Source organism: Arvicola amphibius, chromosome 2 (genome assembly GCF_903992535.2).
Source record: "Arvicola amphibius chromosome 2, mArvAmp1.2, whole genome shotgun sequence".
Lineage (NCBI taxonomy): Eukaryota > Metazoa > Chordata > Mammalia > Rodentia > Cricetidae > Arvicola > Arvicola amphibius.
This window is the reverse complement of record NC_052048.2, coordinates 63,624,824-63,638,053: the sequence shown is the minus strand read 5'-3', so window position 1 is coordinate 63,638,053 and position 13,230 is coordinate 63,624,824. Positions and strand designations below refer to the sequence as shown.

The 13,230-nt window shown below is 49.3% G+C and overlaps 1 protein-coding gene across 3 annotated transcripts in view; it reads left to right on the top strand.

Moving 5' to 3' along the window:
* Positions 1-13,230, top strand: part of Sfxn5 (sideroflexin 5) — a 121,572-nt gene that overhangs the window by 43,877 nt on the left and 64,465 nt on the right. For all 3 annotated transcript variants that reach the window (XM_038318361.2, XM_038318359.2, XM_038318360.1), the window contains exon 6: positions 2,211-2,236. In XM_038318361.2, coding sequence (XP_038174289.1) covers positions 2,211-2,236 — 26 coding nt within the window. The remainder of the gene's footprint in view (positions 1-2,210; positions 2,237-13,230) is intronic.

Here is a 13,230-nt window from a genome sequence, read left to right as displayed (position 1 = left end):
GTGAGTGCCTCCTGGTTCTGCCCAGCTTGCAGTACTGGCTGTGGCCCGCTAGGAGTGGTCACATGCTCAGATATTATATGACTTTTCCTGGGAAGATGAGAAGAAAACATATCCACCCCAGAAAGGGGACTGATGACATCCCAAAGAAACAGTGCGCTCAAATCTCTCGGTGAGCCAAGTTTTATTAGGGTTACTTAAAGGAGCATTGCTGGCTCTCAGGCAAGAGCATTACCCAAAATCCCATCCCAGCATGGGTAGCACCTCACGAAGCTGCATCCCTGGCACTCCCTGACCACCTTGCAGGCAGCTCCATCTGAAGAGACTCATCAGCAAGTGTCTAGAGCTTCTACAGCTCCTGGGCATCTTAGAACTTTCTGAGCATTCTACGCCGTGGTCCAAGTACCTCCGTCTTCTGAGCTCCCTTCCTCCAGAAATGAATATTTCAGTTTGGAGGCCGTAGTCACAGCACAGCATCAGAGAAGGGCCTAGCCTGTCACACGTACAGCCATACTCTTGCCCTGTTCATGTTAGCTTCACCCCGTTAGGCACTGGCCAGGCTCACACCCGCCTTCCTTCCCCACCCCCCTGTGTGCTTGGGGTGGTGCTGTGGCCTCTGCAGTAGATTTTGTCCTCTACTGAGTCACAAACCCCTTCCTAATAGCAGCCTCATGTCACCTGTCCTGGGCAAGCCCTGGCTCCTACAGGTTCCATCTGACCCCCTGCAAATGCACTTTTTCTCACTGTCTACTCCCTGTTCTAGGCTGTAGCATTGAATCGGACTCACTGTCCTCTGACGTTGTTGCTAAATAACCTCCCCTTCTGGCCAGTGTGCAGCGTGTACTCACAACCCTTGTCTGTATAGACAAGGCAGGGCTCCCGTTCTGTGGAATCAATGCCCATGGGGGTTATGAGTTTCTGCCCCTAGAAAGTCCCCATCTGGTAGTTCCTAGAGTGCTATGTTGTGTGATTCACACTTGGGACTTGGAATACAATTGTTCAGGTTGAGGTGGGGGCCCTTCCTCTGGTCTGAGAGGTTATGGATTTTGCCCCAAGTCACTCTGCAGAGGGACAGACTCACACCAGTATGCTACCATCTCTTGGTGGCCTTTTTACCCACTGATTCATGAGAATGCTGCAGAGGGCTACTGTCTGTTGCCTTGAAAGGCCTCCACCTGGCTGCAACAGCAGACCTCAGTCAGGTGAGGACATCCTACCTGCCTCAGCCTGACCTCACAGACTTGGCCACAATGTGGCTGCAGGATGCCATTTTGTAAACTGGGTACTGGCGGCTGGGAGCCCTGGCAGCTGGGAGCTCTGGCTTCGATGTGAAGGGCTCAGGCAGCAAAGGCTCTGAACATACAGGACCCAGAGTTGGAGCTATCCGCTGTCCCTCTACTGGGCAGAACAGGCTCTTAGCCAACTCGCCTTCTTTTGTAATTTTGGACCTTTCTGAGGCAGGCATTCATTTCAGCCCTCTCATTTCCACCCCCCTCCAAACTTGGCCCTGTCCCCAGAGGGAGGCGCAGGAGAGCCATGGCACCAGCGCATAGAGCTGTGTTTGCTCAGGATGTGAACCTGGGTTCTCCATGCCACTCAGATAAGTGTGGTCCCTGGTGCCTGACCATCAGCGGGTTGCCTATTGTAAGTCAGGCCAAGGGATAGGAGTCTGCTCCCGGACAGCAGTGAGGAAGTCTTGCACACAAGACCTGGCCGAACCTCACCCAGTGTTCTCCTGCTCCCTGAGGCTGGCCAGCCAGAACACTAGATGCTCTAGCATCTAACACATGCCAACTCAGGTGGAGAGGGAATTTCTGTCCCAGGAATGGCTGTAGGAAGGAGGAAGATGCTTAGGGCTCCTTGGGAGGTAAAACCATGTGGATGGGGATTCTGTGCCTTAGGGGAGGAAAAGGTTCAGAGGACCACTGGTGACAAGCAGCAGGTTCTTCTGTCTGCAGGTCAGGTCAGCCTCTGGATTCTGGGGGGAGCTGGAGTTGTCTGACAGCTGGAGAATGAGGGGATAGAGTTTGAGGGACCATAAGCCCTTTGCGGCGGGAAAAGCTGAGTTGAAGGAAAACTGTGGTGTCTTTCTGTGATTGTCCTGGACTTCTTCACCAGGGCCATGGGGCAGAGCAAGCCCCAGAGGCTTCTGGGTATCTCATGAGCCCCAGAAGGTTCATGGGACCTGACTCTTTTTCTCTCCCCACCCACAGGTTACATTCCTTTCGGGACACCAATTGTAAGTCTTACCTGCAAAGGGTTTTCTTTGCCAAAATGAAACGTCAAAGGTCTAACAGCATCATTGCTTGTAAACACCTGGCAGAGAATCTAGTTTACTGTCCTGGTGGGGCACTGCTGGGAGAAAGGGCATGCACATCCTTCTGCCCTTGCTGCTATTCAGCGCTGCACTGGGAATTGCACCCACTTGGTGGGGCCTTGGACCCTCTTTGGAGACTGGAAGCTTTCCAAAGGAATCAGGGAAGTGGGAAGACAAGGGCACCTTGTGGAAATTGAAGTTGCAAATTAATTCAGAAAGGGTTTCTGGTGTTCTTTTTGTTTGGTTTTGGAGTCGGGTTTAGCCCTGTGCATGGTTTCTTTCCTGTGTTAAGTATTCTGTGTTATGAATATGGATTAAGTCTGAAAAGCAGTGTTGAATGAGAAAATAGTGGCACAGTAGTAATACCCGCTGATGTCATTTATATCATGTTTAAAAATGTGCAAAGTGATAGTATATATAGTGTATGGGTGTGTGTGCTATGTGTCTGTGAGAGCGGCCCCGCGAATGACAAGCAGGAGCCACTGTCACTTTCACTTTGGGTTGAGGAGGGAACCCAACAGGAAAGCCACGCCATCATTCCTGTGGGATCTTAGGTCCTCCGAGGAAGGGAAAGTACCAGCGACAGAGTCACATCATGTTATCCCCAGACGTGTGTGCGCTTAAAACTTCATCTCGTACAATTTCGTTTTGAAGATTGTTTGTTTCCCCCGATATTTCATTTTTCATTCAGCTTTCCCCCCTAATGCTTTCTGTCACACCTAAGAACTTCTTCAGCACCACATCCACAGTTCTGGGGTGATTTGCTTTTTTTTTTTCCTGACACTTTCTCTGCATGGCCCGGAATTCCTGATCCTCCTGCCTCAGCCTCCCAAGTGCTGAGGCTACAGCTGTATACCACTACACTTGTCTTAAACTAAATCATCTATCTATGTATCTATTTTTTTTTAGATAAATTCTATGTAGCCCAGTCTAGCCTTGATATGTAGTTGAGGTCAACTTTGAACTGGTGATTCTCTTGCTTCTTCCTCCTGAGTCCTGGGATTACAAATGTGTGTGGTTGTACTTGCCTTATGTGACCCTGCAGTTGAAACCCAGGACCCCCTGCACGCCAGCATTCTACCCACCATGCCAAATCCCACCCTGGCTAAGCCAGGCTTTCAGTTTTCTTTTCTGGCTTGTTACTTATATTTGGTTAATTTTTCCATTTTATTCCTGGTTTATATTGGAGCACTTGTTTTCACTTGTTTTTATTTGGTCCTTTGGAAGGGGACCCTCTGAATTCTGGTGATGGCCATCCACTCACATTGTTTAATAGCACAGATACATGACATTCTATATGTAAGCATTATAAATATCGAGAATCAAATAGTAGATATGCGGTGTGTCCTATCCTGTGCCAGGTATGTGTGTGTGTGTGTGTGTGTGCTTGTGTGCATCTCCGCCTGTGTGTGTGTGTGCATCTCTGCCTGTGTGTGTGTGTGCATCTCTGCCTGTGTGTGTATGTGTTTGTGTGCGTCTCTGCCTGTGTGTGTGTGTATTTCCGCCTGTGTGTGTGTTTGTGTGCATCTCTGCCTGTGTGTGTGTGTGTGTGTGTGTGTATCTCTGCCTGACCAGGGGCATGGGGAAGGGCAGGGGGTAGGGGGCGGGGCTTAGCATACTATTTTGTCCTGTTTTTTTTTCAGTTGAATAGCTATTATTGCAGGTGTTCAGGGCTCACTAGTGGAGACTCCTAGGAAAAGGAACTTCCTAAGGTTGCAATTCCCTAGGACTCTGAGTAAGGCTGGAAACAACAGAGGTGGAAAAGACAAACTCTCTTGTCTGCTGGAGAACGCTATGAAACCTGGCCTCCAGGTGTTCCCAAATACAGAGAGAGACCAAGGACTCCATTCACATTTTGGGGTGTTGCCTTTTTGTTGAGATGAGTTCAGCTATGTAGCCCAGACTGGCCTCAAACTCCCAAGCCTGTCTCAGCATCCTGAGTGCTAAGATTATGGTCCTGTGCCACCAAGCCTGGCTCTTCCTCTAGCCTCTGCTTCTATACACCTGCCATTTTTTTTTGGAAATGATTTGGAGTCTTATCAACAATTGTCTCAAACATCATGATTATGTAGACTTTGTGTTTGGCGAGAATGCTCTTTTGAGTAACATTTGGGCTTGCAGATCATCCACTGTCTGCATCATGGCTTTGCAGGCAATGCCTTTTTTCCCCTTTTAGGCATGAACAATATTTGGCTCAAATGTGTTTTCTTTTGTAAGTAAATTTTTCATCTCTTTGGGAATCATTTGATATATTTTTCTCTTATCTTTGGTGTTCAAAAATATCTCTAGGATTAAAAGAAAAAAGATGTATATTTTATACAAGTAATATATGAATATGTTCTTTGGGATTCAAAAATACCATGAAGAGTTTTTTTTTTTTTTATGAAGAATATTTTAATGCTAGCACATGCCCGTAATCCCAGCATTTTGGAGATAGGGACAGGAGGATCAGGAGTTCAGGGCCAACTTCAGTCACACAGAGTTCAAAGCCCTACGACACGCGAGGCTGTGACTGAAAGGAGTTAACATTTAAAAATGAAGTCATTAGCATTTATATAAGCGATGCATGAGCGTCTTCTTGGGCGGGTTCAGACAACACAGACAGAAGCGCAGGTCCTCACCATGCGCTTCAGCCCTCATGTTTGTGCATACAAATTATCGTGGACAGTTATTCTTTTGAAGTCAGATTCCCCTGCTTGTGCTTGGCATTGAAACTCCAATGAAGGCTAAGGCAGGAGGATTGCTTGAGCCGTGCAGTTTGAGACCAGTCAGGTCAACATGGTGAGGTCACTTCTCAAAAAGAAAAGAAAATGGAAGAAGGGAAGGAAGAAAGGTTTCGGTTGGCAGAATGCCCAGTAATAGTAGCCCAGGTTGGTCAGGTAGCTGAGGATGACGTTGAATTTCAGATCCTTCTGCCTTCAACTCCAGAGCCCCGAGATCACAGGCAGGCATTGCCACACCCGGTTCATGTGTTGCTGGGTGCATGCTAGTCAGACACTTCACCAGCCCAGCTACTTCTGGCCTGGCATTCTTAAACAGTATTTTTATCACTGTGTTTATTGGGGTGTTGTGCACATGCCATGGACACAGGTGGACTTAGTTCTCTCCTTCTACCAGGTAGGTTCCAAGGCTCGAACTCAGGCCATGGGTCTTTGGGGCAAGCACCTTTACCCACTGAGCCATCCCTCTCAGGCCCCAGCCTGCTTTTCTTATTTTTTCTCTTGAAAGTGTTTATGACTGTTATTTGCCTTTTAAAGGTCCTGGTATCATCCATGTATTTTCCTGTGGAGATACATAATATGGCAGCACTATGCTTTTGTTTTCCAAATAAGTTTGAAATTATAATTTTGAATCCTTAGTGGAGATTTTAAAAAAATATTTCATTTAAATTTTTGTGTGTATGCATAGGTGTCCAGGTGGCCACGGAGGCCAGAGGTGTCAGATTTCCCTGTAGCTGGGTCACAGGTGTCTGTTAGTCACTTAGTATAATGCTGGGAACTGAACTTGGGTACTCTGCAAGAGCAGTGTGTGCTCTTAACCACTGAACCATATTTCTGGCCCCAGAATTTATTTTTAATTATGTGTCCTTGTGTATGGGTTTGGAAATGTGTGTGCAGGTGCCTGCACATGTCGGAAGAGGACATGGGATCCCCTGGAGCTGGAGTTCGGGGAGTTTGTGAGCTACCTGCTGGGGTGCTGGGTATGAACTCAGGTCCTTTGCAAGAGTGGCACCAGCTCCTAACTGCTGAGCCATCTCTTCAGCTCCTGGGTTGAGATGAATTGGTTTCTTTTAGAAAAGTATTATTTGTTATCACTATAGCTTAATCCTGCTCAGAGAACGTGACCTTTGTCAGTCTGCCATTTAGAATTTAGTGTGGTTTTCTTTGTGGCACAACTGTTATTAGTTATGTGTAGGCTCATCTGCATGTTATAGAAAATGCAGGGTAACAGTGACGTGAACAACATTATTTCTCTCGATTGTCAAAGAAGTCTGAATGTGGCTAGAGCTGCCCAAAGCCACCAGGCACCCAGTCTTCTGTTTTTCATGGCTCATTCTCAGTGCTGGTTTTTATTGTATATGTCACCTTTCAGCCCACATGACAGCTGCTGGAATCCAATCATGTGCACATTTCAAAGAGGATAAAGAAGACAGGAGTGAGATCTCTCCCAACTGAGTCATTCATCTTTGAGGAGTTTTCTTGGGAGTCCCATACATCCGTGGCATTTCATGGAGAATTTAGCTGGTGCATAGTTGACTCTCAGTCATACAGAGATTTTTATGAATGAGAAAGAAGGGTAGGATAGTTAATAGGTAGGCATGCAAGGGTCTGTCATAGTCATTTCTGTGTTTGCACATGTGTCTCCGTGTGTGTGTGTGCACATGGTTGTGTATGTGTAGGTTAGAGGTCAACCTTAGGTGTTGTTCCTCAGGTGCCATCTTGGTTTTTTTTTTTAAGGTATTTTTTTTAAAGATTTTTTTATTTATTATGTATACAGGGTTCTTCCTGCATGTATCCTGTAGTACAGAAGAGGACACCAGGTCTTATTACAGATGGTTGTGAGCCACCATGTGGTTGCTGGGAATTGAACTCAGGACCTCTGGAAGAGCAGTCAGTGCTCTTAACCACTGAGCCATCTCTCCAACCTCGTGCCATCTTGTTTTTGACACAGGGTCCTTCACTGGCTTGGAACTCACCAAGCAGGCTAGGCTAGACAATGGGCCCCAAGGATCCTCCTGCTCCCGCTTCCCCTGTGCTGAGATAAGCATGTGCCTTCACTCCCCATACCTCACTGTTTTTTAAAGTGGCCCTGTGGGGATTGAACCCAGGTCTTCATGCTTGTAAGGCAAGCACTTTACTGACTGAGCCATCTCTTCATCCCCGATGTAATAATTTTTATACACATTTCCGTTGACACATCATTTGGCAACATTATCGAACCAGAGACCTGGGCATCTAAGCTGGTCACTCATGGGTAGATATGGGCCCATGGTTCACTAAACGGCCAGGTAGATTTTTGCAGAGTCAGTGGCTGCCCTCAGCCAAGACAAATCAACAAAGCTAAGAGCTTCAGCTCTGTTTTGTTAGGATGGTTTTGTATTTGTTTTAAGACAGGATTTCACAGTATAGCGCAGTCTGGTATTGAACTGTGATCTTCCTGCCTCAGCCTACTGTGTGCTGGAGTGTGTGCTTGCAGCTGTGTCTTGGAGTGCCCCTAAGGTGCTCCCCTCATGCCCGAGACAAACCCTTTGTTGCAGGGAACTGCAGCCCTGTTGGTTGGTGTCTAAGCTTGGGATGCTCGTCTCCGTTGCCGTGGGCTACGCACTGTGAAAGCGGATGTCCAGTGTGGACCAGTCCTCAGAGCCTCTGAGTGGTGTACAGTGTGGAGATGAGACACCTCAGAGCTGCAGTGATCTCTCCACTGAGGCCGAATGGGCAGCATGGCTTGGGACATGATGTCCAGTAGACAGCCCAGCAGTGGACCGTCTTCTAAGCCCCAGATAGCCATGTTCTGAGATTCAGAGCATTGGACTGGAGGTGAATCTCCAGTTGAGCCCATGGATATGGAGAAGCCATGGCTCTCTGTCTCTGGGCTTGGACTCCCACTGCCACCAGATCAAAACTTTAACCTTATGTAGAAGGAACATGATTTCGTCTCCGGCACTTCCACCTGAAGCCTGGATCCCCTCAGCCACAGTGGCCCCTCAAATGCCCCGTTGTTGCCTGACAGCCTTGAACAGTCCTTCATTACTGGCCCTAAAGGGTCTGGAAGGTTCCAGTCCACACCTTCATGAAGCCCATGGTCAGAATAAGAAATCATACGCATGTAGAAGCTACTGAAAACGCTTACCGAAATAGAAACAAGGGTGCCAGCGAATGTGCTAGGAACTGGGCCCCTGAGTGATGAAGGGAAGGGGCGAGCAAGGCTGGCAGGTAGCTCAACCGAGAAGCTTCTAGATGCCACATCCAGGCAACCTCCTGCCTGCGTGAGCATCCCTGCCCGACCCCATGCCCTCCTGTGTAGCCTGAGAATCACCTCACTGCCTACCCAGGGGCACCAGAGGGACGAGCTGGTTCTCTCACAGTGCGGGTGCCAGTTTAGTCAGCAGATTTCACAGATCCACTGGCACCCGTGTCGGGGCTTATTTTAAGCTTAACATTTAAAGATGGGAACTTTCCCCCACTTTAGTGTGTAGCAAAAAGATCCCAATTTATACAGAAGCACGGATGCTAAGCCAGTGTGCTCAGGCCACTTCTGCGGCTGCTGTGGCCCGGTACCCATTGTCTCAGGGTGCTCCAAGAAGCTCCCACTGTGGGGGTGCTTCCTACAGTCAGTAGCTCTGTCCCCAGCTTCCCCCTGCCCTGCGGTCTCTTCAACTCTTCTGCCTGTGCCCTGCATGCCTCACACACCAGCAGCTCTGGCCTTCCTGGGCCTCAGGCTCCCTGAGGACATTTGCACCTCCCTCCTCAACTCCGTGCTCCCATCCAGTCTGGAACTTTCAAATCTCAGGAGGATGAGGAACACAGACTATGAGCCCCTGGTCAGTGAGTTTGGTGCCCTGTCTGTCTGTCTGTCTGTCTACCTACCTACCTATCGGTCTATGAGACAAAGTCTCAGAAATAACTGAGCCTGTCCTAAACTCACTAAATACCCGAGGCTGGGCTTGAACTCCTGATCTCCTACTCCATCTCCCAAGTGCTAGGCTTGCAGGAGTACACCATCACATCTGGCTATGCAGTGCTGGGCGTGGGACCTAGAGCTTTGTGCCTATTAGACAAGCACTGTACCAACCCAGCTACCTTCCTGGTCACAGATTCTGACTCTTTGGGGGACGTTTCTAGGCTTGGGTTACACACTCTGAAACTTCTCCTGCTGCTACAGATGCTCCCACGAGTATAAAAACCCCAAGACTCAGAAGGTATCCCTGAGGTCACTGAATGTCCACTGTGGGGGAGCAGCAAAGGATGTTAGTTAGGGTTTGTCCACGTCCCGGGGCTTTCCTGGCATCCCGAGTCCTCCTTAACCCAAACTTTCTCCAGTATTCTAATCCCAATCCTCGTTTCCCCTCAGCCCACCTCCAGTGTCACAGAATAACAGCCATTTTGGCCCCATCCACACTATGCAAGGGGTGTCAGCCCACTTAGAGCTAGACCCCAGCAGCCAAGGCTAGACACAGTCTTGACGACAGGTGCTCCTTGAGATGGCTGCGTCCTTTGAGTGGCAGCGACATCCCCGATACACCAAGTGTCACTTCTTATTCCGATCATTGCCATATAAATCAGAAGATGAAAGCAAAGCACAGGGGAAAAACCTAGCACATCGTTGGGTGCCCCAGCTGTGGCGGGTCTATGGGAGACAGCTGTTGAGGAGGAGGAGGTGGTGGCGGAAAGGGACATTATCAGAAGATAGGTGTTCCACTAGTGAGGGTTGTGAACGTCCTCTGGCTTCTCACCTCCAAAGCTGAGGACAGTCCTGGGGAAATAGATGCAAACCTGGCAACAGCCGAGGTGAATGTCGGGGGAGGGAGAGCCTGCAAAGGAGCGGAACGTCAGTCGGAATGGAGACCTGAGGAGTGGAGATGGTGTTGAGCTCCAGTTGACAGTGGACAGTGGAGGGTCGAGGGACACTCATTCCTATCCTTTTCTTGTCAGTTGGGATAGTTTGGTGGTACCCTGTGGTGGTTTCGCCTCCCAATAGTTTGATTGTTGTGTTGTTTGTGTGTGCACACACATACACATGCTGGTGTACAGACTTGTGTTTGGAGGCCAGAGGTTAACCTCAGATGTCTTCCTTAATTGTGCTCCATCTTACTGTTTGACACAGTAACTCTCCCCAGACCTGGAGCTAACCAATTGTCGAGACGGGCTGGCCAGCTAGCCCCTAGACGACGCCTGTCTCCACCTCCTCAGTGATGGGATGACATACTGCTGCATCCGATTTTCTGTGTGAGTGCTGGGGATCAGACTCAGGTCCTCATGTTCGTACAGCAAGCCATTTTCTAACAGAGCCATCTCCCAGTGGCCCCCACCTTTAGATTTGTTTATTTATCTTTTGTGTGTGTGTTCTGCCTGCAAGTATGTGCATGCAGTGCCCATCGAAGTCAGAAGAGGGCATCGGATCCCTTAGAACTGGAGTTATAGACGGTTGTGAGCCACCACGTAGGTACTGGGAACTGAAGCCAGGATTGTCTGCAAGAGCTAGTGCACTGAGCCACTGAGCCATCGTTCCAGCCACACACACACACACACACACACACACCCCACACACACGACACACACACACCCCCCCACACACACACACGGGGGAGGGGGGGTCCGGTCTTATGTAGCTCAAGCTAGCCTTGAACTTGTTATGAGCTCTGTACAAAGTCTTTCCATCAACCGAGAGTGATATGGGAAGTGGTAAGCTGTAGGAGCTGCTCAGATCTCTACAAGGTCAGTTACTGGTGCCCTACTTGGCCCATGCTCCACCTCCAGCAGCTCAGATAACACACACACACACACACACACACACACACACTCTTCAGCAGCTCAGGTAGCGCACACACACACACACACTTCAGCAGCTCACGTAGCATGCACACACACACATACACAGTTCAGCAGCTCAGATAGCATGCACACATACACACACAAACACACACACACACTTTGGCAGCTCAGGTAAGGCTCTCGGCCAGAAGACTGGAGTGTATGAGACACTGTTGGGCTCAAGAGATGACTCAGAGGCTAACAGCACTGCCTGCTCTTCCAGAGGACCTGAGTTCAGTTCCTAGCACCCACATTGGGCAGCTCACAGCTGCCTTAAATTCCACCTCCAAGGAATCTAAGCCTTCATCTAGCCTCTGTGGGCACCTGCACTCCTGTGCACACACCCACACATATACACATAAATACAAATGCAAATAAACCTTTAAAAATCTTGTCTATCTATAGCCATTAGGACACTGGAGGAGTGAGTTTTCTTTTGAACTATCTTCCAGGTGGGAGCCACTGACCCCATTCCCTGTTCTGTCCCTCACCAGCCTCAGAGCCCAGCTGGGTGGGGCTTGGGAGCCGGTAGCATGAGTGAAGATGGCAATGCAAGGCGCGCTGATCAGTGCCAACAGTAGCATAACTGATGTGCTGTCCCGAGACAGTGAAGTTTGCAGTGCTTCGCCACATACACCCCACACTCCGCACACACTCGCAGGGACTCTTGGTTAGTTGGAACCAATCTCTGGAGGCAGTTCAAACAGCTGGTTCTGATCCTTGCTGTCTGTCCGATCCTTGGTCCTCCCAGCCTCCACAGGCTTGTGCTTGCATGTGCACACACATGAACACATATGTACTCACACAAAGACTTATGTTCTGAGATGATGCTCAGCTATGAGGTGCAGGCTGTGGGGTCCGAAGTTGGGGGGCAGGCAAGACTGAAAGAGGAACTAGACTGGAGGAGGAACGACACCACCACCTGACATCCGGGAACATGTGCCAGACACTGAGGCAGATTCCGTCTGTGCTTTTCTTCCTCTCCTGAGTCTCCCAAGAGATGCCAGGGTAGCCCTTCATTTAACAGGTAAAGACTGGTGTGAAGACCTCAGGAAACTTGCTTGGGTCAGTCTTGGCTCCAGCATCCACTGATCACTAGGCCACAGCAGGACAAATGGTGGGACTGTATGGCCCATGGTACTCACAGATGTGCAGAGCGGACAGCCACCAGAGGGCTGGCACTGTGAGGGGACTCCAGCCACTGCATGAACTATAAATGCAAAGATGGCTGTGTGATTTGGCCAAGGTCCTGTAGCGCGGGAGGGTGGGGGCGGGAAGAAAGCCTGGCTGTTGGCTCCTGTTTCCTCTACTTCCACTCTCCCTGGTCCCCAGGCATTCTGGGCAATCTCCACCAAGTGTGGCCATGCCTGCCGCGCTTCCCTCTTGGAAGAGGTGTGATCCACTGGCATCAGCCGGGTGGACTGGCTCCCTCTCTCCCTCTCTTCCTTCCCTTCCCCTGCCATGTTCTGGAAAGGGCAGCAGGAGGGAATGTGGGCAGGTTGCACCAGAGATATACATCTGAGAGCTGAAGGGAACATTTATTTTTAATGTAGACTGAAAAAGAAAAGGAAGTTATAAAATGCCTGCTCTTGCTCCTGGGACTGTGCAGATGGTGCCGTGCATTGCCTAATAGGGAGTGAGGCTGCATCGCGTGCTCTGGTCCCTCCTCACCACAGGGACCCAGAGGGCAGGGGCCTACAGAACCCCTTGGGGTCCCTGGTCTCCTATTTTACACTTTCCAGATTGTCTTTTGTCGATTTCTGGGACATTCTCCTCAGTCAGACCAGTAACTTTGTTGTCCCTGATGCCTCTGTTGCCTGACTTCTGTCACATACACACACACACACACACACACACACACACACACACACACACACACACACGTACACGGCTGCCTCAGCAGAAGTCGGCCTCTTTTACCAGTAGTCAACCCTGGCCTTCTTAAGGTCCCATTTGAGTATTAGGTCCGTCAGCCTTGTTCACTCCCATGTACCTGATTGACCCACCTAGCTATCTTTTGCTCTTTATGTTTTGTGATTAGGGAGTATTTTGGTTAGTTTTCTCTTTGCTGTGACGAAATGCACAATAGACACAATTTAAGTAAAGACGGGTTTGTTTTGGCACGTAGTTTGAGGACATTGTCCCTCATGGTGAAAAGTCGTGGCAGCAGGGATTGAGGCAGCTGGTCACATGACGTCCACTTCTCAGGAAGCAGCTAGCTCTCTACTTTATAGGGCTGGCTACATTTGAGGGCATATCTTCCCACCTCAATTAAATATTTATAGAATCTATCATGAAACACCCCGAGGTGTGTGTCATTCTAAACTCAACCAGCCAAGCTGGCAATGAAGATTAACCCTCACAGGGACTATCTAAGCTCCCCAC